At 39.2% G+C, this 27,896-nt stretch overlaps 2 protein-coding genes across 4 annotated transcripts; one reads left to right on the forward strand and one right to left on the reverse strand.

Moving 5' to 3' along the window:
- Positions 1 to 980: 980 nt before the first annotated feature.
- On the forward strand, positions 981 to 7,790 carry pafah1b3 (platelet-activating factor acetylhydrolase, isoform Ib, gamma subunit). Of its 3 annotated transcripts, none has more exons than XM_074653185.1 (10): positions 981 to 1,012; positions 1,515 to 1,608; positions 2,388 to 2,477; positions 2,593 to 2,709; positions 2,845 to 2,967; positions 3,181 to 5,774; positions 5,878 to 5,928; positions 6,619 to 6,699; positions 6,852 to 6,926; positions 7,066 to 7,790. In XM_074653185.1, the coding sequence occupies exons 2-6, from the start codon at positions 1,528 to 1,530 to the stop codon at positions 3,439 to 3,441; spliced, it is 672 nt and encodes a 223-aa protein (XP_074509286.1). In that variant the 5' UTR covers positions 981 to 1,012; positions 1,515 to 1,527; the 3' UTR covers positions 3,442 to 5,774; positions 5,878 to 5,928; positions 6,619 to 6,699; positions 6,852 to 6,926; positions 7,066 to 7,790. The 3 variants fall into 3 exon arrangements, with proteins under 3 accessions (XP_074509286.1, XP_074509285.1, XP_074509287.1); XM_074653186.1 differs by lacking the exon at positions 981 to 1,012 and adding an exon at positions 1,216 to 1,245; XM_074653184.1 differs by lacking the exon at positions 981 to 1,012 and having other exon boundaries at positions 1,200 to 1,608.
- LOC141779834 (hemicentin-1-like) lies at positions 7,383 to 27,891 on the reverse strand. Its single transcript, XM_074654866.1, has 19 exons — positions 27,812 to 27,891; positions 24,890 to 25,192; positions 21,267 to 21,548; positions 20,898 to 21,164; positions 20,741 to 20,824; positions 17,010 to 17,300; positions 15,362 to 15,643; positions 14,993 to 15,256; positions 14,083 to 14,358; positions 13,683 to 13,934; positions 13,148 to 13,423; positions 12,522 to 12,773; positions 11,739 to 12,014; positions 11,162 to 11,413; positions 10,762 to 11,037; positions 10,386 to 10,637; positions 10,004 to 10,285; positions 8,900 to 9,142; positions 7,383 to 8,037 (listed from the first exon to the last, which is right to left on the reverse strand). The coding sequence occupies exons 1-19, from the start codon at positions 27,855 to 27,857 to the stop codon at positions 7,952 to 7,954; spliced, it is 4,542 nt and encodes a 1,513-aa protein (XP_074510967.1). The 5' UTR covers positions 27,858 to 27,891; the 3' UTR covers positions 7,383 to 7,951.
- Between the last annotated feature and the right edge of the window lie 5 nt (positions 27,892 to 27,896).

Below are 27,896 nucleotides of genomic sequence, written 5' to 3' on the forward strand. Positions count from 1 at the left end.
TCCAAATATTTGGGGCATAAAAACTGAACGCTGCTTCTGCATGTTTAGTTCTGACTCTGGGGGACACTAAGCCGACCTGATCCAGAAGACCTGTGATGTCTGGATGGTTCAGAACATAGCAGATGATCAGAAATGTATGTTGGCCCTAAACCATTTAGTGCTTTATAAACCAGCAGGAGTATTTTGAAATCAATTCTCTGAGAGACAGGGAGACAGTCCTCACTAACACCAAGAAAGTGGATCATATCAGTCCAGTTCTGAGGTCTCTACACTTGTTCCCTGTCTCTCTCAGATAATTGATTTATTACTCTTCAACCCACTGTAATGCATTAATGATGACACTATTTCTGCTGTGCATACTGATCAGATGTGCGTTCTCTGTAATGATGTTTCGATCGCAAACGAGTCGGCTATTTGAGCCGGCACTTTTAAGTGAACGATGGGATCCTGCTCCCGTCCGTGAGCCGTTTTCAATTAATTCAAGGCAGAATGATAGGACAATTTTCTCCGCGCCACGGTACTCAATGCACTGACTGTGACTGAATGTTGTGTTAATGACGTCCGTGCGACCAATCACGTGATGACAGACAAGGATCATACCATCAAGGGGCGGGAATGCGCGACGCGTTGACGGTCTACAGGTACAGAGCAGGAGGGAGAGGAAGAGAGAAAGAGAGAGTGAATAGCAGACAAGATGAGTGACAGTCGGAAACGAAGCAGCATGTACAATTATGGTATCCTGGAAATTATAAGGTGTAGTATAATTATATTGAATAATTTAAGTGATATATCTGCACATACTAATCATAGGTCAAAACAGCGCTAAATTTGGCTGAACTATAAAAGGCAGAAGTGGTAAAATGAAGAGCCGTTTGGGAGCTGAAAGAGCTGGCTCTTCTTGGTGAGCTGAGCCAAATGATCTGGCTCACTAAAAAGAGCCGGAATTCCCATCACTAGTTCTCTGCGCAGCACCAACGAGCAGGGCGAGTCCACTCAACACACACGAAGGGGGGTAAATCAGTCATCTTTTTAAATTATTCTTCACTTAAACAATGCTTTTATTGTAATTTCTTCACAAGATATGTTCTGAAGATTTACCATAAAGCATATGGTATTAATAAAATGTCGGATGACTCTAAAAATACACGAGAAAATATATGTTGTTGCCCGTGGACAACAATGGTACTGGCGACTATAGTGAAAATTTACTTCCTGAAACTGAATGACGATTTTTGTGATTTCATGGTAGTTCAGTAAATATCTCTAAATGTAGCCTCTTTATATAAATATCTGCCTTTTCCCTTTTAGCACAAAGCAGGCTTGCATAGTTTAACGTTAATAACAAGCTGTGTTAGTAGAGTTTGACGTGTATTTCTCTCTTAAACTACATCTATCTTGTGTTTCTACTAGCTAGCTGCTGTGGCTACCAACCATCCCTAGGTGTATCTAGCAGTCAGAGCTGTAGTCTGTTGATTTATCAGGTTGTTTCAGGTGTTTTCCCAACACAGATAGAGATAGAGCCAAGTCATGAGTGCAGAAGACTCAAACCCCGCCGCCACACCCACTCCCTGTGAAGACAGCCAGGGAGATGGACGATGGATGTCTCTGGTGTGTGAAATAATACTATTATTATTATTATTATTATGAGTTTTCTGTTTACTTCTCAGGGTTTTTACATAGCTACAGCAATAACAGACATGCATTTGACAGGTTTTCACAGTCTGCATGCATTGCTGTTAATGTTTGTGAATAAAACAAAACAGATAATCATTTATTTTGATGATTGTGTAGAAAACAACAACAACACATAACTCTGATAGTAAATTAGCAGCTTTTTCATCAGATTGGCATGGGGAATATGCACTATTTTGATCCAGAATGTCTTCCAATTTCCATATTTAAATAACAAAAATATACAAAAGACATTTTTGTATTGTATTATGAGTTTTCTGTTTACTTCTCAGGGTTTTTACATAGCTACAGCATAACAACAACCATGAATTTGACAGGTTATCCCAGTCTGCATTGCTGCTAATGTTTAGTTTTGTGAATAAAACAAAACATAATTAATTGTCATTTATTTTGATGACATAAAATTGTGTAGAAAAAACAACAACACAACTCTGATAGTAAATTAGCAGCTTTTTCATCAGATTGGCATGGGGAATATGCACTATTTTTGATCCAATAGGTCTTCCAATTTCCATATTTAAATAACAAAAATATACAAAAGACATTTTTGTATATGTCTACATTTGGCATGTTAAGTTTCAAAAATATTTTCGAAGTCTGTATATTTACTATCAGAGTTCTGTTGGGTTTTTTTCTACACAATTTTATGTCATGACAACTCTGTATATTTGTCTTATCCCTTTTTCTCTCTGTAGCACAACCGCTTTGTGTCTGACAGCAAAGACAAAGAACCTGATGTCCTCTTTGTTGGAGACTCTCTTATTCAGCTCATGCACCAGTTTGGGGTAAAACACAAGTCACACACTTTCCTTGTGTCTCATAATCATCTATGCACGCTTTCAAACAGCGTGAACTTAACGTTTTCAACACACTGACACTTTGTTTGTGGTTTGTCTGCAGATATGGCGGCAGCTGTTCTCGCCTCTCCATGCCCTCAACTTTGGGGTGGGTGGTGATGCGACGCAACATGTGCTGTGGAGACTGAGCAACGGCGAGCTCGATAACATCAGCCCAAAGGTCCATATGACTGCCAAAAATAGGGAACATGATCATGCTTGTTATTGTGCTAACATCCAAATGCTCGGTATATCGACCCTAAACTATCAATGACATGTGCTCAGTCACGCATCACTTTCTCTTTTGTCGTTTTAGGTTGTAGTGCTGTGGGTAGGCACTAACAATCACGGTCAGATTGCTGAACAGATCTGTGGAGGCATCATGGCTATTATCCAAGTCATCAAGAACAAGCTCCCCCATGCCCGGACGCTTGTACTTGTAGGTTTATTTTCTGATGCATTCCTTAAAGGAAGTGTTAAACTACTCACCTGCATGTCTGTTAAAAATGACAAATGAAGCATCAAACTGCACAGTGATGTCACCCCTTTTAGTTCCATCTCAGCTTTGTGAGATTAGGTAAACAATAGACTATTGGACTGTGTGAACTGTTTGGAGATATGCTATTTTAACACTCATTCATCTGTTTTCCAGGGTATACTGCCCAGAGGGAAATCGCCAAACCCTCTGCGGGAGCGAAATGCCAAGGTGAACATGCTGGTCCAAGAAGCCGTATCGTCCCTCCCCCACGCCTCTTTCCTCAACGTGGACCCAGGCTTCGTCCACACCAACGGTAGCATCTCCCATCAGGACATGTACGACTACCTTCACCTGACCCCTCAGGGCTACCAGGCTGTGTGCGACCCCCTGCACGCCCATCTCAAGTCCATGCTAGATAAGCCTGCAGAAAACTGAGCAGCCAGGGCACAAACTTACACTACCACAGTGGTCCTCATCCCTGTTTCCAGAGAGCATCAGCTTATTAAAACCTTGAATGATGGATAGAATCAATTATTTGGGGCTAAAAGCTGCACAAATTATTTGTGTAACTCCTCTTCATGGCTAGGGTTGGTGACCACTGTTACAGATAATGGGACCATACATTATGTTTGTGTTTATGATACAGAAATTAAATTTGCTGTGCTATAGAGACAAAGTCTTGCCTCAAATCCCGGTAATCATCTGTTCCGCTAGCTTTTGGTTCTCAAAGTGTTTTTCCATAGAAGGATTTTTTTCATTTTTCTGCCACATGATACAAATGATGAATATGATATGGGGAACTCCCTGTCTGTCATCCATGGGGACCAGAGCCAGACAGTGAAGTGACATCTGAAGGGATGACACTGGAAGACACAGTTATACATAAATAAATCCAGATGTCTAGTAGTTATGAATAAAGATTTTTAAAAGATGCAGCAACTTTTTACAAATGAAGATATACTGTAGGTTAAAAACTGTAGTTGCTGCACCTCATTAAAAACTTTATTTAGAACTGTGCCCCAGATCTCACCCTTTCACCTACAGCCCTCATGAGACTATCAAATCCTATTTTACGGACAGATATGTGATATATGACCCTATCTATGACAAAAACACTGTCTGCCTGAGGCTACTGGAACAGGAACTAGTGAAAAGAGTGAGACTTTGTCTCTTTAGGTGCCAGGATACGTCTGGTAAAAACAATATGAGATACAAGAACTGCCCTTACCAGGAAAATGCTGTAATTCATCATTTTGGTTTCTCAGTTTCACTAAGTTACATTTATTTGGCAATAGCTTTATTTACTCTGTTGTGATGTCTGGTGTCTTTTGTATATGTTAATTTGAATGACCAAATGTTTTTTGATTGACCATACCTGTTTACTTGCCTTTTTATTATGTCACGTCTCATTAATGTCCTCGTACCTTTTTGCTTCACCTATAGTAACAGCAACAGATATTGACGCGAGAGGCTGTTTCGTTGCAACCATAGACGTATTTGAGTAGGTCGTGAAGTTGTATAGATATATCTCAAGTTGCTTGTGCTTCAAGTTTAATCTCATCTGCAACATACATAATGGCCAATCAGACCATTTAAAAAGGCTTTACTTCACACTAAAATGCTTCTGAGCCTCTTATATAAGGATTGTGCTACAGAACTTGAATTATGCTTCAGGATGGCTGATTGTGTACGTGATGAAAGAATGCATTAAATATGAAAAATGGTTTCAGTGTCCCGTGATTGATTGATCAGATCTGCGTGCTGCTACTGAGTAAGAGATTGCAACATTTTTATGCCTCAAGATAGATCACTAACCAGCAGGTTTGTTATGAGTACCCAGATTAGAGTCCGCAAGAAATGTTTTGCTTTTGGTTGACTGGTTTTATTACGGTCTCAGACATGGTTGTGAGCAGAGAGCTGCATTTCTGTAACTTGAGGAAGGTGAACAAGTCTCGCTTTGCCCCTCCAACAGTCATCGCCCATAATTCAATACCTCATACTTAAAATTCTGTCCTTGTCTAGATTGTAGCAATGATGTTAATGTGACAGTTAGTGGCGTATCAATTGCAGTAGTGTTGAAAGGACTGATAACAAGCTCTCATAATTGTGATTGATTGTTCGCCTAGCTGCTCAGCATGGGATTTATAATTCACAATATGTGCTATACTCCAACCACCAACCAAGTTAGAAGAGCTTAAACATCCTTTTTGACATCTCATTTTCCTCCCATGTAACAGATGCATACTGAAGACAGAATTTGATCTCAGCTTGGATCAGTGTGACAAAGCATATAACTCAATATGTGTATGTGACATACTTAACCATTTAAAGTAAGATATAATACAAGTTTCACTTGAAACTTAAAAACATGGGCACATCTGGCACCCAGAAGTTCTTGTAGTGCAGGTCAGTATGTGGGTCCCTCACTTTCTCACGACAATGAGCCATTACTCAAAACCACAATCCGTTTTTTTGGCAAAAGTACAATTTACTTGTTATTCACAATCACCCACTGTGAAAGGTGCCGGTTGGGTAATCTTCATGCTTCATATAACTGGCAGTGGATGAATGTGTAACGGCTAACATTTCAGACATCCACACCATCCTTTATAAAGAACCAGAACAACAACCATTTCATTTTCTCGCTGGGACTGAAACTTGGGCACATGCAGGATTACTTTACCTGGACTGGCTTAACTACAACATGGGATCAAGGATGTTTTTGCTGTTGGTTCTTGCACTGCTTGTATTTACTGATCACGGCCAAGGTATGGTATACTTTATCAGAATGAGACAAGTTTTAAAAGTGAGTTTACATCCTGTGCAGTTTTATTCTGTGATTTTCCGTTTTTCGTTTTTCATTTTTCAAAGGTGTTCCTGAGACGCATGAAAAATCCTTGGTTGTCAGCGCATTCACTGATGGTATGTGAGATTAATGTTTAAAACACATTTTCCACAAGAGTGGTTCCTTTAAAGCAGCAGTGGGTAGAATTGGAGCAAATATGATTAAACAAAAACTTACTTTTATAAAACGGTCACTATATCCTGACAGTAGTGCGAGACAGGTAATCTGAAAAAAAAAATCATGTGCCTCTGTATCCTCCGGTGCTCCTAATGGCATCTGCAAGATTTCACAGACCGGAGGAAAACAACCTTTCAGAGCCGATCTGGAGTCCGCCGTCCAGCTACCGTTTTCAGAAACATCTTGTAGTGTACTGTTTACCTGTAAAATGAGAAAGTTTGTGACCCGGCAGCCATGCTGAGATCAGTTGAGGGAATACCAGGCACCGCCCATCAGTCGGAGCAAACTTTCTCATAATATATTTGATCAGCGCTGCCTAGTTTGACCGTTTGATTGGAGTTCGCAAGTGATTTTTTTTAAAGCCTGAAAACAGAGCCATGAGGAGGTGCAGAAGTCTAGTTTTCTCTCAGAGCACTTGAATTACAATATTCTGAAAGGTTATTATGGATTTTTTTCCCAATGATGCCAAAAATATTCTGCCTACTGCAGCTTTAATATTTATTGAGCTGTTGTATTTTGCATTACTTGATTCAATCAAATTATTATCATTAATCTTATTTTTATTAAGTTTCATATCTATTGTGTCGTAGCCTCTGCTGTTGGAGAACAGCTGACAACTACAAAACCAATCAGCATCCCAAGACATCACAGCAGGCTGTGTAACTGTAAAGGTGAAAGCAGCATAATCAAGGATACAGTGAATGAAATACACATCTAGTTAGCATCTCATCAGTTTATATGTAAGCACATCCTCAGTATTAGGGGAGTGTATTTTATCCTAATCCATTCTGCTCTTTTGTCCTTGTGTATTTGGGTCTCCCAGGAAAGGGAATGGAGATGACGATCACACGCTGCGTTTGTCAGGAGTCTGGCAGACGCAACAGCAAGCAAGGAAAATGTGAGTCACATGTAGTTTTTGAGATCCATAAAATAACGAAGTAAAACAAACAACAATAAGTAAAATATTTTGGACAGTGAACTTAATTTGCTTTTCTTACCCTATTGCTTTATCTGTCTGGATTTATTCAAACCACAAGTGAAAACACTGTGCCAGAGGAAAAAGAATAAGAATCTGAAGAAGTGCAGAAGATTTTCCAAACCGAAGAAGGGCGGCAACACCAGGAAGTTCGGTCCCAGTGTCCCCATATGAACGACACTAAGAAGCACTATATACAGTATACATAATATCCTTACACTGTATGTAGTGATGTTTATGCAATGATTACTGTCATACATATTTCTTTCTAAGTTTTTTTTATGACAATGTTTCACTCACAAAAGTTGACATGACTGTAACTTTCTGAATCATCACAAATAAACTGTATCCTCCAAAACAAAGTCACCACAAAATTGATTGTGTTGATTATTTATTGATTAAGAAATAAATACAGTGAATTAAAGCATCATAAGACTTACATTTAATTACAGTTTTAATATGATCACACATAACAAAAAAGGCCTCCAGGTGTTCAGAGTGAAGAACTGCAGTGGGGTATACAGGTCATTTAGAGGAATACACTTGTTAAACTATGCAAGTATGTTGAATTATTTGTATTAAACTACCTCAAGGGTAGTGACATCAACAACCACCACAATAACACAAATACAACTCGTTTTACTTGCTAATAATAATAAAAATTCACATAAAACACCCAAAATAGGCAATGCATTAATATGATGATTTGTCAGTGTAAATGTTACTATTCTGTATTGTTGATGTTAATGAAAATAAATCTGATTAAAGGAAATATCTAACAACAAACTGTAGCAAACTGAATTTTTCTTTGCCCACAAACAAAACAAAACCCACAAGAACTGTTAACATGGCATCAGATTATTGACTGTACAGTACCTGCCTTTTCATTTTACAGTAAGACTGTTCAGACTGTAGAGGGAGCAAGAGGCCTTTCAGTCGGACTGGAATCAGTTGAGCAGCACAGGGACAAACAAAGCAAACAGCATCAACATCAGACCGCCTTGGGATGGGAAGTGGAGGGCAGAGGCGTGAGCTAAGGGCGAGAAAGGGACAGAAATAATGATAAATAATTCACACGTTAAATACAAAATTGCTTAATACAACATGAGATATCTGTAATTGTATAGCACCTATTCTTATGTGATCACTAGTAAAATGATTTAAAGCTGCAGTCAGTAGCAGTAGCTGAGACAGATAATCTGTGAGAAAAATCAGGTTCCTCTGTGTCCTCCTTTGCCCTTAGTGGCATTTGCAAGTTTCCACCATGCCCGAACAACAACAACCAATCAAAAATCTCTACAACAGCTGTCAATCACTGCTCACGAAACTCGTGAACTCAATATTCTGTTACTGTAATGCCTATTTCTCGCCTCAAAGGTTTTCAGAAACATCTTGTAGTGTACTGTTTAGCTGGAAAATGAGAAAGTTTGTGGCTCGGCCGCCAGGTTGACAACAGTCGAGCCAAAACCAAGATCCGCCCAACAACCGGAGCAAACTTTCTCATTTTACAGCTAAACACTAAAATATGTTTCTTTGGAGTTCACAAGTTTTGCGAGCAGTGATTGGCCGCTGCTTTAGAGACTCCTCGGTTCTGATTGGTAGTTTTCTTTCGGTGCTGTGACATCTCAACAATGCCATTAGGAGCACCAGAGGACACTTCTTTTTTGTTGCAGATTACCTGTCTCATGCACTACTGTCAGGATATAGTGACCGATTTATAAAAATAACTATTTATCATATTTGCTCAAAGTTACCGACTGCAGCTTTAAGTGGACGTAATCATCTTTGTTTTTCAAATATTCCACACTATAAAGCCAACAATTATTTTTCTAATAACACAAACTAATTTTGAAACAAAATATCACAAAGTGACTTCTGAAGTAAGGCTCACTTACCAGTGACAGTGAAGACTTTGGTCTTGTACATTGTGATATTAGTCACAGGGTTCCTCGCCTTGCATGTGTAGTTTCCCTCTCTCTCTTTCGTCGCAGGGAAAGAGATAACAGGGCCGGAATGAAAAGATGCTGTTGACTTGTTGAAGAACCAGAGGAAGTCACAATCTGGCCGAGAATCAGCAGAGCATGTCCAGTACACGAAGGGGCCAACATGACCAGAGATATTCATGCTCAGAGGGCCGTCTGCACACACATAATAAGAGAGAGGGTTGGTCAGAATTATGTACAGAAAAATGATGAATATTGAGTTGCTTTGGCACAAAATTATAAATTTTTTAAAGTCTAAAGCCACATATGTTCTGGGCATTCAGGTATTTCTGGTCAAACTGAAACCACAGCAATTACTGTTATAGTAAATATTCATTATTAATTGTTCACTTTTGTTAAATTTTCAATCACCAGCATAGTAGATCTACTTAACTTTACTACGTGTTTGTAAAATCCACTTAAAATTGAATTTCCCCTCGGGGATCAATAACGTGCCTTCTTCTTCTGATGAACAGGGTGCTCATGTGTGAGTTAATATCATTGGTAAAGATAGAAGCAGTTATTGAGGAGGTGATGTTTGTGTATTACACCTGATCATACACCAAATGAGGATATAAAATGTCAAATGATGTATTTGTTTTTTCCGTTACACTACTGTAAGGGAACATTTTTTATGCAACATGCGTTAAATTTAGAGGAACAGTCTGTAACAGGCCACCGTAGTTCTCCGACATGCTTGTGAAACTGCGGTAACGTGAGCAGCAGAGTGCAAAACCGTGGTACCGCCAGCCACCGTCTGACTTCCGTTGCTCCTAAAGTAGTGTCATTATGGTAAGGACGGCCTCCGAGCGAGGCAAACGGCGTTACCACGGTTTTGCACTCGGCGGCTCACGTTACTGCAGTTTTGGAAAGGGAGGAGTGAGTGGAGGGGTATTCAGTTGGTTGCAATCTGCCACCACACCACTAGATGCCGCCACATCCTACACACTATACATTTAAAACCAGTTAAAATTAACTGAATGAGTTAAAACCACAGTTGTTTCCTACAACACTCACAGTTCACCAGGAGCACGTATTCAGGGCTTTTATGTGGACCAGCCTGATTGGTAGCGATACACTGATATGTCCCGTCATTGTACATCGTCAACGGAGTGAAGTGCAGCGTGTTGTTTTCAACGTGGTAGGACATGTGAGGGTTTGAGTGTGTCATTTTGAGGCGCATGTAGTCCTTCATCCAGTACATCATGTCATAGGGCCCAGTAACATCACAGGTGAGAGTGAAGTTCTCATAGTTTATTGGAACTGTGTTGTTTCTGATCATCACTGACTTAATTGCCTCTGTGGAAAGAAAACACAGTAGAAATCAATCAGTATTTGATCAGTTGTACAGTCACATGATATGCATTGAAGGACTCAAACCCATATAGACTTTTCTCACCAATGACTGTGAGCATCTTGGAGCTTGTGATGTTCTTTCTCGTCACATTATTGTAGGCCTTGCAGGTGTATTCTCCACTCATATTTAAAGTCAAAAGGTCAGTTTTAAACATTGAAGAATTGGCCACGTTGGAGCCATTGAACCACCAGCTGAACTGACTGGGAGGCATCGACATGGCAGAACAGTTGAAGACCGCGTAATGTCCTGTCTCAGCAAAAGATGGCCCATCAATCATGGGTGTTTCTGGTCCAACTGCAACAGCAAAGGAGATAGCAGGCTCTCATGGTGCCATATTTATCTAAATAACATAAGATGATGCACTACAGTATATAAAACTGCCAGTTACAGTGAAATAAATCCTTTAAATGTTACTCACAGTTCACACGGAGCATGTAAGGAGGGCTGGTCATGTTCCAAACAGCATTAATAGCCTTACACTGGTAGTATCCAGTGTCATAGCGTTCCAGCGGGTTGAAGGTGACAGTCTTGTTATCCATGGAGAAAACAGTTCTGTTGTTTTCATGCAGTGGCTTACCATTTTTCATCCAGTAAACATGCCCAGCAGGTCCACTCACATTGCATGTTAGCTTATAGACATTACCTTCTATGGCAGGATTCATTGGTGATTTTACATGAACATATTCTATTTCATCTGAAAACAAAGCAAAAAGCCACAACAGTTATTTAGTTCTCTCCTGAGCCACCTTTCCTGATTGTACATAGGATATTCTTCTTTTTTTTTTACAGAAATGTAGAAATAGCCATTCAAGTCTCACCAACAACAGTGAGCATTGTGTATGCAGAGCTGTTTTTGCCGGTGATGTTGTTGTAGGCCATGCAGGTGTACTTCCCACTCATGTCTTTGGTAAGAGGTGGGGTGACATACGTCGACGTTCTGGCCACTAAAGAATCATTTAAGAACCATTTGTAGGAGCTGGGAGGGTGTGATGATGCGTAGCAGCTGAATGTGACGTTGTATCCCATCTTCGCCGCATCTGGTCCCTTGATAGTTGGCATCTGTGGTCCATCTAAACAAACGGATATTACCTTTAATCACCTTCACTGAAAACATGATCACATGACTGCCAAGACATTGATATAATGCAGAACTGTGCATGAATGGTCCACCTTTGGATAACCTGACGCCAACAGTCTGATGTTTAGTTCATCTCAGTCTGTATTTCGTGAGGAATCTAGTAGATGAGGCCACATTTTTTTACTGCAGTATTTAGGGTGGAATTCTTCTTTGGTTTTGGTTGACTCCCATTTTTCCTATTTTTTGACTGATTGCAAAAGTCCTCCCCCGACAAAAGGGGATAAGAGATTAGGGTAAACTGCATGGTGAGTACTCACAATAAACCGCCAGCGTGAAGTTTTGACTGGATACGCTGCTGAGTGGGTTGGAAGCTACACACCGATAGTTTCCATTGTCAGAGTTCATGACAGGATCAAATGTGAGGGTAGCGTTGTCCTTTGAGAAGTTTCTTGTGTTGTCAGCATACAGTGGGGACCAACCATACATCCAGGTAATTGACTCCACACCTCCAGCTGTCTCACAGGTTAGAGTGAATGTGTGGTTCAGGATTGGCTGAGCTCCGACAATTTTTATTGACGCCATGGTCACTGGAGCTTTGGAGAATAAAAGGATGGCGGTGATTACAGTAAGCAGAGTGACTCCAAAATATGCATGATACTTTGGCTGTCTGGTTTTGTGAATTTCATTTTTGTGGTAGACTAAATTAATGATACAATACCACTCTCATATTCGTTGAATATGAAGCTACAGCCGGGAGTTGTTTAGCTTAGCTTAGCATAAATAATGGGAACAGGGGGAAACACCTAGCCTGGCTCTTTTCAAAGGTAAGAAAATCTGCTTATAAGCACTTCTAAGACTCACAGAAACAAGTACGCAACTTGCGTAGTAGTAAACTTCGCCTCCCAGCAAGTTGCTGGGAGGCGAAGTTTACTACTTTTCTATAGAGCCAGGCTACCTGTTTCCCTCTGCTTCCAGTCTAAAAAAAGCAAACTGTCTCCTGGCTGTAGCTTCATATAGAGTGGTATCGATCATGTAACTCTTTTAAAAAGCAAATGAGCATATCTACCGAAATTTCAAACTATTCTTATACAGCAAGTTACCCAAAACGGTGAGCATCGTGTATGCAGAGCTGTTTTTGCCGGTGATGTTGTTGTAGGCCTTGCAGGTGTACTTCCCACTCATGTCTTTGGTAAGAAGTGGTGTGACATACATAGACGTATTGGCCACTAGAGAATCATTGAAGAACCATTTGTAGGAGCTGGAAGGGTTTGATGATGCGTAGCAGCTGAATGTAGCATTGTATCCTGTCTTTGCTGCATTTGGTCCCATGATAGTTGGCACCTGTGGTCCATCTAAACACATGGATATTACCTTAAACCACATTCACTGAAAACATTCATACAACGCAGAACTGGGCATGACTGGAGAAGTCCACCTTTGGACAGCTGACATCTATAATCTGATGTTTAGTTCATTTCAGTCTGTATTTTGTGATGATCTACTACATGTGGCCACATTTGTTAATGTCATCGAAATCCTCCTTAGATATATTGATTTCCTACATTTTTCAGAATTGCTTTTTTTAACTGCAGTATTTAAGTGTTTGGGGTGGAAGTCTTCCTTGGTTTTGGTTGAATCCAATTTTTTTCTTTTTGAGAGATTGAAAAAGTCCTCCCCCAACAAAAGGGAATAGGGGATTAAGGTAAACTGCATGGTGAGTACTCACAATAAACTGCCAGCGTGAAGTTTTGACTGGATACGCTGCTGAGTGGGTTGGAAGCTACACACCGATAGTTTCCATTGTCAGAGTTCATGACAGGATCAAATGTGAGGGTAGCGTTGTCCTTTGAGAAGTTTCTTGTGTTGTCAGCATACAGTGGGGACCAACCATACATCCAGGTAATTGACTCCACACCTCCAGCTGTCTCACAGGTTAGAGTGAATGTGTGGTTCAGGATTGGCTTAGCTCCGACAATCTTGATTGACGCCATGGTCACTGGAGCTTTGGAGAATAAAAGGATGGCGGCGATTACAGTAAGCAGAGTGACTCCAAAATATGTATGATACATCGGCTGTTCTGACCAGGACTAGACTAAATGAACATTTCAGGAAATTCTATTTGCTTTCTTAGATGAGAACATCGATAAACCTCTCATATCTGCCCGTTGAGTATGAAACTTAAACTGAGTTAAATGCTTGCTAGCTGTAGCAAATGAGCGAATCTCCACAGAATGTCAAACTATTCTTATACAGTGAGTTACCCAAAACAGTGAGCATTGTGTATGCAGTGCTGTTTTTGCCGGTGACGTTGTTGAAGGCCATGCAGGTGTACTTCCCACTCATATTGAAGGTCAGCGGTCCAATCGTTAAATCTGAGTAGGTAGCCACCAGTGAACCATTGAGGTACCAGCTGATGTGGCTGGGAGGACAAGAGGCACTTGAGCAGTTGAGGGTTGCCAGTGTTCCTGTCAGAGCCATGGACGGCCCTTCAATTACTGGTTTCATTGGGCCATCTTTTCATATCAGACAATAAAGTTAAAAGGTTACATGTTTTAATATATTTGCTTTTTGTGTATCTACGAGAGAGAGAAAGAGAGAGAGAGAGAAAGAGAAAGAGAGAGAGAGAGAGAGAGAGAGAGAGAGAGAGATGAAAATACTTACAATTTACGACAACTGTGTAAGGGCTGCTGGTCATGTTGCTCACAGGATTAAAAGCCTGACACTGATAATCTCCATTATCTGACTGTTGGACTGGGTTGATAATCAGTGTCTTGTTGTTCATGTCAAAGGTTGTTGTATTGTCAGCAGTAATAAGTTGACCATTCCTCCACCACTGAATGCTGGTAAAAGATCCATTCACTTCACAATGCAGAATTAACTGCTCATGAAGTATTACTGGTCCACCTGTGTGATTCACCACAACTGCTGCTATTGGCTCTATAGGAGGAGAAGGGAATTGAATATGGCATATGTCACTGAAAATGGTAAATAGTTTGACATTTTGGGGAATACGCTTATAAAACTTTTTCTTGCCTAGAGTTATAGGAGAAGATTGATACAACTCCCACATCCATTAAATATGAAGCTACAGCTAACAGCCGGTTAACTTAGCTTTGCATAAAAACTTAAGACAGGTACACAACTAGACTGACTCACCCCGAAGGTAACAGAATCTGCACACCAGCACCTCTACAGCTCACTAATTACCACATTATATCTCATTTGTTTATTACAAACAAAAACCAAAGTGTAAAAATTTGTCTCGGCAGGTTGCCTGGCAACATCATGGTATTTCAGGAAGTCACAGCCAAGGACTGCCTGGCACAAAACCCTGTAAAACCACAACTATTTGTTTTCACACTTTGGTATTTGCATGGATTAAGCAAACAAGATATTAGTGTGATTTAAAGGTGTTGCCAGACAGATTTTGTTATTTTCGGACAGAGGCAGACTAGCTCTTTCCCCGTAAACTAAGTTAACCCGCTGCTGGCTGGTAAATAGTCTTTGCTGAGAGAAACAAAATCAAAGGTGCAAAAAATGACCCTCTAAAATACAACAAATCCAACCTTACCCACAATCTTGATCATTGCACTTTTGCTGCTGAACCTGCCCGTGACTGTGTTGTGAAATACGCATCGGTAATTTCCCGAGTTGCTCTTTGTAACCCTCTCTAGTTGAAGCTGTGGGACAAAATGATTTATGTACACCCCATCAACCATCCACTGGATCATCGCTTGAGGGCTGGACTCCGCTGAGCATGACAGTGTGATGTTAGATCCGGTTATGTAGGCGGACTTCATGGGCATGATCATCATCGTTATGTTACTTGGACCATCTGATGAAGAGGGAACATTGTTTTAGGGGTTAATGTTGAGTGATTGTTTTTATACACACAGGTAAGCATATATATATATACAGTATTTCTTTAGTGTAAACTCACAGCTGATGTTCAGATATACAGGGAGACTGATTTCATGGCTCACACCATTGGACACATTGCACCTGTACGACCCCTCGTCATAGCGGGTCACCCTGACTATGGTGAGAGTGGCGCCTCCATCGCTGAGCTGTGCTCCCCCATCGGCTGTGACCACAGAGTTGCCCTTCAGCCAAACGTAAGACAGGGACGAGCCGTTGAGCACAGAGCACATGAGAACTGCTGTGTCATTGAACTCCACCAGGTGGGTTGCGTTTGCCCTCAGAGTCACATTTGAAATAGGCACTGCAAAGAAGGAAATAAGCTATTTGTTAGGTTTTGTGGAAATGTGGGATTTCAGTGAACAAGAAATGTTGTGTCTTCTCTCAATAGCAGGCAGAGGTGGAAACGTGACTCATATGACTTGAATTGAAGTCTGACTCAAACCAAAGTTTTTATTAACCTAAAAATAGCCTTAAATATTGGTCTAATGGTCGGCAAGTCCAACACTTCGGTCCCAACTGAAATATCTCAACAACTATTGGATGGGTTGCCAAAAAACATTCATGAGAGAGACATTCATGTCCACTTGAGGTTAAATTGTAATGACTTTGATCCAATAACATTTCACCTGGCCACATCAGATCAAAATTTTAATTTGTCCAATATTTGGCTAAATATCTTCAAAACTAGTGACATTCCCATCATCCTCAGCTGTACTTTAGAGTAAGTGCTTAATTTAATAATATAATAAGGAACACTGACATTAGCATTTAGTTCAAGTACAGCCTCGGAGAGCCACTAGATATAAACTCTTAATATTGTTTTAGACTGTACTTTACTTATGTACAAGTGACTAAGAGAGTCGATTTGGACCAAATGTACGACATGACAGCTCCCCAACAGTGAAGCCAAAACATCTCGATCTTGGCTGGCTGCAGTATAGGTCATACATCCCGCCCTCTCCATGTTAGTGGATGGAACATGGCCAAACTAAAAAGTCACGTCAAATAAAATTTTCCCAAAGATGTTTTCTGTCATTTTAAGTAATTCATATTAAACCGATATATGTTCAAGTGTTCATTTTTCTGATACGTTTGGTTTTAATTAGTTATTTGATGCAATAAAAAGGGGATGAGACATCATGATTGACAGCTGTGAGTCTCTCTCGCTGGCCGTGCTTGGCTCGCAATTGGTTCGGGCGGGTGACCTTGATACTGCGGCTACACCGCCCGATCACTTATGTACAGACTCTGACTTTAAATGACGTCAAAATCCTAAGATGGCAGCTCTTGTATCCGGGATATTTTGGCTTCACTTCTCTACAATGGGAGGAAGTGGAGACATGTCGTCCATCTTTATATACACTCTATGATCTGGAATAATATCTTAACTAAAAACCTGAGACCAACTCAGGACTCGAGCAAAGCTGACTCGATCTGCTAGCTGTTGCCAAAGGCAAGGTGACTGTACAGTAAAAGCTACAGACCCCCACACTGCTCTAGTTTTTTGTCTTGCAAATCATAACGTGGCAAACACAGAAGACATATGAATATGCAAATACTCCCTGCTCGTTGCTGGATCTTTAATGTTAGCAGTTCTTTTCAATTCAATAGAAGAGGCGAGCATATGAGGGAGTGAGTAAAGATGAAAGTGATAAAGTGGTCCTTACCTTGGACTGACAGTGTTAACTGAGCGCGAAAAGAATTCACTCCCTGTAATGTGTACAATCCAGACTCTTCCAGTTGTAGTGACTTTATAGTCAATGATGAAGTGGTTGGATTGAATGTAACCCTGTCAAGCCAAGTGTTAGTTATGATAGGACCTCCCGGTATTATGAACACAATGATATTACTTTCGAACAGCCATGCCCCTGTGGTGACATTTTCCCGGCTGAAAAGTGTGACATTGCTGCCCACTGGTAACGGGTTCTCAGAGGCATATATCTCCTTGATACCTGCAGCTAGAAACAGAAAGAAAAGAACATTCAGTCAGCCTAAAATGTAGATTTTAGCAAATATTGCTAAAACATAGGTCAAAGCACTTACCAACACAAAATAGCACATTTAAAACCTTTTCATCAATAAGATCTATAAACTGGTTTCTCATTGTCTGAACTGAATCAATATAATAAAAAAAATTTAAAATGAATTTGAGTTCAAAGTAATTCAGTCTTACCTGCTGCAAAGGTTGTCGTGGCCAGGATCAGGACAAACACCACTGGAGACCCCATTTTACTCTTCAGTTTCTTTTTAGTTGGAGTCTTCCTTGCCTGCTAAATGGATTTGACTCTGGCTGTGATAAATATAAATCTGGCGATATTGTATGGTCACAGCCGCCTTTTGATCAGCAAATATTTGCTCTACTTCACTCAAGCGTTCTGTTCTCATGATGTAAATGCTTACCCCTAGCATCGCCACACCTTGTTTTGCCCTCCTCCACACCGGTCCACACCAAGGAGTGTCCATTTACTGTAAACCTCGCCCGTTCCACAACTTTTAACCAACCAGAGGAAGGGATGGGGGATATTTTGTAAGTGTACTGAACCTTAAGCGACGACCCATTCAGTAGACTGCAAAATATAATGTGGGGCTTACACAACACGCCTTCCCACAATGCAGGTGGAATAAACATTTTAAACTTAAGGAAAAGACTGCTAATGAAAAGGAAAACTTTGGGTCGAGGTCTTACAAAGTCAGTTAAGCACATTTTGGGATCCTTTTAAATATATATATATATAATTGGTCACAGCACATCTATACCAATAAATGTCTTGTCAGTTATTAGATAACCAGCTGCATCATTAATAACAATATTGACAGGATTTAATGGAGGACAATACACCATCTGTCCGTCCCTAAGCTAAACGTTTCTCTTTCTCTCTCTTTGTTTAATGTAACCCACAGAATTAATATCCTATTTGTTCATGAACAAAGGAGGTAAGAACGTTTTTATTTTCATTTTACATAAGAGCATTGAAACTTTTGAAATTGCCAAATACCTCTAAAGAATATTACAATAGTTGTTGGTTTTTCCTATTGACCATCAGCGGCCATTAATGACTTTCATATTTCTTTTGAGCTCAGCCACAAAAAAAATCAACATTTCCTCATTGTTTAAGACGGCATTTAAATCCGCCATTGCAACATGAGGGGAATCTTTCTCAGTTTTATATTAAACAAGTAATCTTACTCAAATAATGACAGTAATTCAAGTGGAAATCATCATTGCTATACAGTTCATGAATGACCAACAAAAACTTAATGGTTAAACACTTCAAGACGCTGCGGCATTTTTAGTAGGTACGAATTTTAAATAATTTTTTGGCTGGGTAGTACAGTTAATCTACCTGTATCTGATTGTTGTGTTTGAGGTATGGGGCTGTGCAAAGTATTTTCGGTTCACTTTTAGTACTCCTTATCAGCCAGAATTCATTGTTTGATTAGTGAGTATATTACAACACACTCAACGACAAAAATATTTGGCATGAGTAATGTTAATCAAATATGCTTATAATAATCTTCATTTTTCAAATTAAGAAAGTCATATCAAGATTGGAGTGGTCTTGAATGCTGTATTACTGCTTAAAGGTTCGCTGTATCCAGTTTATTTCATTGCATCAGAGTCATTCATGGACTGAATGAGCCACCAACATCTGTGAAAGAGAGGCCATTATTAAAGTTATTAGTTATGTTAGTTATATTATTGTATGCAAGTTAGTAAAAGTGTCAGTGTAATTCTTCCGACTGTAAATTCCTTTTGCCTCAAACCTTATTTGGCAAAACAAATAAGTTGTGTATAAACTGTCTAGAACAGGATTGCCTGTGTCGGAATTGGTTAATCAATTGAAAAAAAAAAAAAAAGTCCATTTCCCATTCTACTAGTTTTTTATATGCATCTCATCACATATTTATACTCTTGTGTGCTTCGATATTTTCTGATATATGTGATTTTTTTTTTAACTTTATTTGTACTAGTTATTTTTATATGTGCCTTATCTATTATATTTATGGTACCTTCTGGAAATAGTGGTGATAGGTTACCCATGGAAATATCTACTCTTGTACTTTTGACTTTTTGTATCTCGTAATAGAAATGTATTTCTTTATATTATAATATTTATACTGCAATATAAATATTACAATATAAAGAAATATAACATAAGTATTATATTATTTATATTGCAATATAAATATTATAATATAAAGAAATACATTTATATTGAAATACTTATATATGAAGTTGTTAGTACCTATTATCTTGTGTGATTCTTTACTAATCAGCACCAGATGATTAAGACATACCTGATGGCAATCAAGCCCAAAGTGAATCTGATGACGCCAAATGCGAAACACGTAGTTCGCTCTTTCTTGAATTCTTAATGTAATTTGCCAATAAATCTATAGCATCTATGTCAGTACCCTGGTGTGAGATAAAATTTTGATTTCTTATGATTTCATTTAGTTACAGTAAATTAAATATCTTTGGGTGTCTTTGGATAAAACAAGCTGTTTGAATCTTTCAACTTGTTCTTTAGAAGGTTATGATGGGAATCTGTCACTATTTTCAGGCATTTCATAAACTAAACTTTTAATTGCTTAAATAACTGTCATAGTAATCAATAATGAAAATAATCCCAGGTTACAGCTTGTTACATCATTTATGTTAGTTACGTCTCGACAGGAAATTAAGTAATTAACTCATTATATCATGTTCAAGACTTGATCTGATCTGAATTCATTTAGAAATGTCACAATTTTTATGGAATAATATATTTTTTTTCCTTTTCTGAGAGAAAAATGTTATACAAACTATGAAGACTTTAAAGAGGACCTATTATACTCATTTTCAGGTTCATACTTGTATTTTGGGTTTCTATAAGAACATGTTTAGATGCTTTATTGTTCAAAAAACTCTTTGCTTTTCTCATACCGGTTGTGCTGCAGCACCTCTTTTCACCCTCTGTCTGAAACGCTCTGTTTGAGAACCTGCCTGTTCTGTTGTGATTGGTCAACCGAACCAAACCCTTCGGACTCTGCTTCAGCTCCGCTCTAACAAGCTTTGTTTGAGGGCGTGCCAAATTAGCCGCTAGGCAGGTATTATGCAAATGTATTACTTGGTGACATCACCACGTTACAGAAGAAAAGGCGGGACTTCAAGCAAGGCGTTTCAGGAAGTTCAGGAGCAGTGTTTCTGTGGGGGAGAGTAACTTCCTTTGGCGTGGACTTTGGGCTTTGTAACTTTGCAAACTTTTTACATGCACAAAAAAAACTATAGAACACACTGAAGGAAAGGGGAAAACTGTGAAAGCATAATAGGTCCTCTTTAATGTCAATCCATAAATTAGAATATTATTTTGAAGTGTGTGAATGAATGACAAGAAGACGTTATTCTACAACTTGCCTGGCAATGAGGAGAGGAACCCAACCAACAGTAGCAGCGGCAGGAGCCACACATTGACTGCCTGTTGTTCAGACCCTGAAGACTCTGTAGAGACAAACCAATGTGAGGAACAGATGGAGTAATTTAGAGGTTGAAGTCACTATACTAACAAACTCACTTCCTATCATGATGTGTGCGGTGATATGGCTGTTCATGTTGGTGTGAGTGTTGAAGGCCAGACAGGAATATGGACCGCTTTGGTCCTCACCAACACTGAACAGCTCCAACAATGGACCCGTAGTTTTCACAAGCTCTCCTCTGAAAGCCCACTGAAGCTGAGCTGGAGGATTGGACTCTGCTGAACAGAGCATGGTCAGATTGGATCCAATGGGAAATGACGTTGTGTTCTGTCCATTCACTGTTAGCGCCATGTTTTCTGGACCATCTGAGAAATAGACAGAAAGAAAAGCAGCATTTTAGAGCTCTCTTAGTAATGGAACTGGACGATTATAGCAAATTATGATTGAAATGACACTGTCCTACTCACAGCTGATAGTAAAGTTTACTGGATCACTGGTTCCATTACTGATGAGATTGAACACATGACACCTGAATGGTCCCTGGTCGTAGCGGGTCACATTGACTATAGTGAGCGTGGAGTTTCCATCAGTGAGCTGAACTCTATCACTGGCTGTAACCTCAGAGCTGCCGTTCATCCAGAGGAAAGACATGGAGGATCCAGAGGAGACGGAGCACCTAACGACCGCTGAACTGTTGAACTCCATCAGGTTGGTTTGATTGGTTCTTAACGTCACATTTGAGATGGGCTCTATGGAAGACAAGTGGATCAAGATGTTTCAACATAGGAACAGAATACATACAAAATAATGGATCTTAATGTTTCATAAGCCTACACTTTGTGGCCACTTTATTAGGTACACCTGTAAAATCGAATGCAGTCCAATACGGCAGCCTTGCCACATTATCGACAACGCGTTCTCATTCCAACTCATCATATACCGACGCCTTGTCAGACCCCTCGTTGTCACTTGCAGCTTGTTAGGCACGTGTCCTTGATGTCACCTCCACGCCTGATCGGTGTGTGTCTTTTTGCTTTTAAAGCTAGGTCACCACAGTCCAGGCGCACTTGAGCATTTAATATTGATGCACTGCAGATGGGTTTATATTGTGGTTAATGGAAAGCCTGGTGCGTCTCATACCGGCGCTAAAGGGTGCCTTAAGCGTCGGTATGACAGTGTCAAAAAATAGAGAATTATAGGAATCATAAAAGTAGACTTTGTATTGGACTGCACATGTGTACATAATAAAGTGGACACTGAGTATACAGTTATATATAATTTCTAATAATACAAATACTGTATTTGCAAGAACAGACTTGACGTATTAATAGAAAGTACTTTCTTAATGACTTACATTATTGACCACACACTTGATGACTTATTTAAAATTAAGCAGTCATTAATAAAGGATCCATCCACTAAAATGATCTTTCAGCTCTGGTGTTAATAAGTGGATAATTTATTTATTTTTGTGCGGATACTCTACATCTTTTTCTTCCAAATGAATCAAAGAGCTAGCTAAAAGAGACAAAGTGTGATGCTAAAGGATAAACCACCGACTCAAATGATGCTCTTTTATTATTGATATATAAAGTATTCAAAATAATGTATTAACCATTAATACAGATATTTGCTACAAACTAAAAAGTGATTTATGAGAAAATGGTTTGATAACTTTGTACTCTATTGTAATGTTGTATGCAGTCTATATTTAAAGCAGCGGTGGGTAGAATTGGAGCAAATATGATTGAAAAGAGTTATTTTTATAAAACGTCACTATATCCTGACAGTAGTGCATGAGACAGGTAATCTGAAAAAAAATCATGTGCCTCTGTGTCCTCCGGTGCTCCTAATGGCATCTGCAAGATTTCACAGACCGGAGGAAAACAACCAATCAGAGCCGAGCTGAAGCCTTGCCGTCTCTGAGCAGCTGTCAATCACTCGCAAACTCCGAACAAACGGTCAAACTAGGCAGCGCTGATCAAATATGAATCAACATTCTGTTACTCTAATGCCTATTTCTCGCCTCAAATGTTTTCAGAAACATCTTGTAGTGTACTGTTTAGCTGTAAAATGAGAAAGTTTATGACCCGGCAGCCATGTTGAGATCAGTTGAGGAAATTCCAAGCACCGCCCCCGATCCGGAGCACAGCCAATAAGAACTCTCTCTCTGAAATGACCTGTCACAGGCTAGATTTTCTAAAGCCTGAAAACAGAGCCATGAGGAGGTGCAGAAATCTAGTTTTCTCTCAGAACACTTGAATTACAATATGCTGAAAGGTTATTATGGAATTTTTGCCCAATGATGCCAAAAACATTCTGCCTACTGCAGGTTTAAGTGACCCTAATCACATGAGGTAAAATGCAAAACATGGTATGTTCATATCTATCTTATACAACATGCTGATGTCATTCTTGTTGTTTTGTATGGGAAGGCAGGGACGTGCACGGAGCTATTGACCCAGCAGAAATAGGCTCAGTGAAACTGGAGGAACAAGAAAACAAAAGGACAAGTTAAAGGTGAGTGATGACGACAGAAACCATCCAGAGGGAAAAGGACAGCAAAACCATAACACACGCAGGCTCTCACAGCAAGTAACGAGTTTGTTGGTTGTCAGTCCAAATATCTCAAGGCAAATGTGAATTCCTTTAAGACCTTTGTGACTATTGTTTAGGGATGCTCGTGTTTCATTACAACAGAAACCTGTTCCAGTAAAAGGGCAGTGTAAACAATTCATCAGCACATTTTACTCTGCCTCCCCCCTCTAGGCGTTTAGCTGTACTTGTTCAAAGAGTTGATGTTCACTTTCTTTTATGCTTATATATGTTTATTTGTATGTTCCAATCACGTTTAATATAATTCTCGTATTGGTTTGGCTGTTGTTTGTCCACGTCTTTATTTGTTATATAGATTAGATATACTGTATGCTTGTCTTGTTTTGCTGTCTCTGTCTACACCACCTCTTTTATTACATTTTCTGAGTGCCTCTGAAACTGATTTCCTTGTTGACTGTACATATTATTAACACAGTTGCGTGCGTCATTCAGGTTGAATAAATAATATAAAAAATGACATATACATATTTTTAAGTGACAGCATCAGAAGCGACATTACTTACATTACATTAGCTTACATCAGTTTTTAAGAAACAAATAATATTTTTTAGGGAATAGGTTTATTTGGATTAAGAGAGAGACTTTTTATTTTTTATTTTACTTGACAATGCCCACAGTTTGTTCAAAGCCTTCGAAGCAATAACCCAATTTAAAGTCAGTAATAAAGATGAATATAGAGAAGGAAATGCCAAAGAGGGCTCTAAAGTCTCTGTGACAGAAAACCTTCCACCGCTGAAGCAGTGGTGGAATGTAACTAAGTACATTTACTCAAGTACTGTACTTCAGTACAATTTTGACATACTTGTAATTCACTCAAGTATTTCCATTTTCTGCTTCTTTAGACTTCTACTCCACTTCATTTCAATGAGAAATATTGTACTTTTTACTCCACTATATTAATTTTACAGTTATAGCTAGTACATTTTGCTGATAATACTTCTGTACTTTTTTTTCTGTATTTAAATTGGGACTTTTACTTGTAATGGAGTATTTTTAGACTGTGGTATTTCTACTTTTACTTAAGTAAAGTATCTGAGTTCTTCTTCCACCACTGCGCTTAAGTGTCCTTGAACAAGATATCCAATCTGCACCAAATAATACTGCTAATAATGAAAATTATAACAAATGTTTATGGGCAGTTGTGGAATAAGTCCCAAAAATATCCTACTAAAATAGAGGTTCCTTTCTGAAATATGACTCAAACCAGTACTATTTCAACTTTCTAAAACGTATCAAGTGAGTTGATTTAAAATTGTTGGATCTGATCTTTTCTATGCAGTTCATTAAGGCAGAGAAGATGGGCGTTGTGTTATTTCTGTTGGAAACACTTCATAAAGTAAATCCAGATTTCAGTTCTTGTTGCTGCTAACCAAACTCCAATGGGCTGGTTTCTAATGCGATGTTTAGTAGAGGCTATAGAGTTTCTAATGGATGAAATATGGAAATCAGTTACTGAACATTTGTTTAGCCTCACCCAGAACAGTGATGGAAACACTGGCCTTCAGCTGGGGGTCAGTGCTCTGCACCACGTAGACTCCCGAGTCAGCCACCGTGACGGAGCTCAGGGTGAGAGCTCCAGTGAGGACGTTGACTGACGCCCTGCCGCTGTGACTCGGGAAGACTGCCTGCTGGCCTCCCAGCCAGTTGAGGATGAGGGACTCTCCCACTGCCCAGCTTCCACTATTCAGAGTCGTCGAAGGTGACAGAGACAGCGTCACAGAGTCGCCGACTACAGCAGGGTTAATGGAGGGCTGGACCTCCACAGCAGCAGAGGCACCTGAAGAAGAGAACAACATTTGTTATTCACTATAATATACTGTAAATGACACACACTACCATTTTTACTAGAATAATTAAGCTATCATATTCCCAAATTCATCAGCTATAACAGAGCCTACCTTGCATTAAAGCCAGCAATATAATAGCCAGAAGGGTTCCTTCACTTTTCTTCTCCATTTTGTATTGAAGGTCTGAGGATGTCCTCACTATTTCATATATATATATACATATGTCCAGCCCCTTACCCATAAATACCTAAAGCAGCAACCCCAGTTCTTATCTGCAGGTGGTTTCTGGTTATTTGGTGTTCACTCTTGTCAAACTTACAAAAGGTGCATTACATTTTCCGTTTATTATCTTGGGTGAAGTTCTGTTGATGGCCGATGAGCAAAATGACAAATTATGACAGAAGGTATGCGAGGCTGAATTGGGGGGTGGGGGTTGTGGGTGGGGTTATTCATCCAGTTGTTTTCATTTGTTCTTAGCCAAATAAGAAAAACATTTTGCGGAAGCATTATGCTGTTTTTTTTCCTGCTTATCCCTGCCCTGACCCTTAATAGGTTAGGGTAAGTTTTGGGGAGGTTTTGCATCGTCATTCAACCCCTATTCCATAAGTTTCGGTTTAGCCATGACAGTTTCGGTTCTTTTTCCCTGTGTGTGTCAAAGACAAAGATTTCACCTCGATTCCAGCAGCTTTACACTCAAAATAAATACACCTGCAGCAGCTTTGTGGAGCATATGTTTACTGATAATGTCTATTCTGTTCTGTGTACTCAGTATACTGAATCTTGAAAGTAGCTACACAGCGACAAGCGTCTAGTTTTCATTCATGAGACAGAACACAATATGCTGTGTCATAGCACCAACCAGCAGATGAATTTGTATTTTCCCAATTCAATCACTGCACCTCTCTTCTAAGTAATGCTGCTTTTTTTAGCCTTACAGGTTGAGTAGGCAAACCATTATACCTTTCACAATGGCACTCAGTAAACACCTGCGGCCGTATTTGAGCTGCGGTGGTGCAAAGTTCAGTATCTGAGCACACACAGGAGGTGAGATTGATGACTGGGCTGCGTTATTTGTAGAGCATGAAGGTGAGTAGGAGTAGCAGCTTCTAATTCCTGAAATGAAGGATTTGTCATCAGGCCTCATTGTTCATATATACTGTATAGTAGTATTTAGTACTTGTCTTTTAGACTAATAGGCTGTTGCATTTTAATTTTGACACATGGTGTTGACTGCTTGGCAGTGTTATAAACATTGTCGAAGAAGTACTCATATATATAAGTTAAAGGGGCTCTGTGGAGTTTTTTTCTTAAATAAACAAAAATTGTTTTTACATTCAGTGTTTCTCACCAAAACCCATTAGGGGTATCCTTGAGATTTAAAGGAGCAGTGTGTAGGATTTAGTGACATCTAGCGATGAGGTTGCAGATTGCAACCAACTGAATACCTGTCTGCTCACCAATCCCTTTCAAAGCGCACAGGGGAACCTACGGCGGCCTTCAGGTATCATAAAAACGTGAAAGGCTCTCTCTAGAGTCAGTGTTTGGTTTGTCCATACTGTAGAAACATGGCGGTTCAACATGGCGGACTCCGTGAGGAGGACCCGCTCCCTGTGTAGATATGAAGGGCTCCTTCTAAGCTAACGAAAACACAACAATTCTTGGTTTCAGGTGATTATACACTAATGAAAACATAATAATGAACATTATATTCCATTTCTGCCGATAAATCCCCCTGAATCCTACACACTGGTCCTTCAGATGTGCCAAGTGCATTTCCTTCCTCATAACATTTTTGCAAATCCAGCATCGTTTACATCCATGTTCACAAATACTAACATGGTATTCAAATGAAAGTGCAAGTATTAGCATGAAAATATACTTACGTAGCAAGTAAAAGTACTCATTCCGATTTTAGAATAATATATATTACATTACTGGATTATAATTCAAGATGCATTATCTATCTATCTAACATAACTTTAATGTTGATAGTAAAGGCGGGGCTAGTTTCAGTAATGTATACACTGCTAGTTATCTTAATCTATAATATTACATCATACATCTAGTGGTTGATTATATGTTTATTATTATATTATCACATGTTTATTCAGAATCAGAATCTGAAAAGTAACTATAGCTGTCAAATACATGTAGTGGATTAAAAAGAATGATAGATTATAGTTTGAATTATGCTTCCATGACATTCAAAAAGTGTGATAATCTCCTATACTGTACATTAACAGCCTCATATTAGTGTTGGAGGTACTTTTTTCTGTCTAAGAGTCTGTACAGAAGAAAAAAAATCATAGTTTACAAGTAGAACAATAATATATAATAATATATAATTTATATATATATACACGCACACATATATATAATGATGTTAAAAGTCTTGTCATCATACCACTACTGGATGTGGTCATAACCTTGATGTATTATGTTTTGAATAAAAAATGATGTTGCAAATTTGTATGCAAATGTATCGTGTAAGGCCTCATAAAAACAAACAAGTAATGACGACAAAATATAAGTATAATATTAATAATAATAATGATAATATTGCATTTCCAAAATAATTAAAATTCCACAGAATGCTGCTGACAACTAACTCATTTGTAGTCTCTGCCCTGAACTGCGGCAGCTTGATGCCCTCATGTCCCGGCTTTGTAATCCAACACCATGACCAGAGAAACC

Source organism: Sebastes fasciatus, chromosome 12 (genome assembly GCF_043250625.1).
Source record: "Sebastes fasciatus isolate fSebFas1 chromosome 12, fSebFas1.pri, whole genome shotgun sequence".
Taxonomy (NCBI): Eukaryota; Metazoa; Chordata; class Actinopteri; order Perciformes; family Sebastidae; genus Sebastes; species Sebastes fasciatus.

Bases quoted from the DNA above. Each gene is read 5' to 3' on its own strand.
- LOC141779834 (XM_074654866.1), bottom strand. From the start codon at position 27,857: ATGAGGGCATCAAGCTGCCGCAGTTCAGGGCAGAGACTACAAATGA. The intron at 25,193-27,811 runs GTTAGTTGTCAG...TCTCTTCTTCAG, and splicing joins AGGGCAGAGACTACAAATGA to GTGCCTCTGCTGCTGTGGAG. The intron at 10,638-10,761 runs GTGAGTAACATT...TTGCTGTTGCAG, and splicing joins TTACATGCTCCGTGTGAACT to TTGGACCAGAAACACCCATG.
- pafah1b3 (XM_074653185.1), top strand. From the start codon at position 1,528: ATGAGTGCAGAAGACTCAAACCCCGCCGCCACACCCACTCCCTGTGAA. The intron at 1,609-2,387 runs GTGTGTGAAATA...TTCTCTCTGTAG, and splicing joins ATGGACGATGGATGTCTCTG to CACAACCGCTTTGTGTCTGA. The intron at 2,968-3,180 runs GTAGGTTTATTT...TCTGTTTTCCAG, and splicing joins ATGCCCGGACGCTTGTACTT to GGTATACTGCCCAGAGGGAA.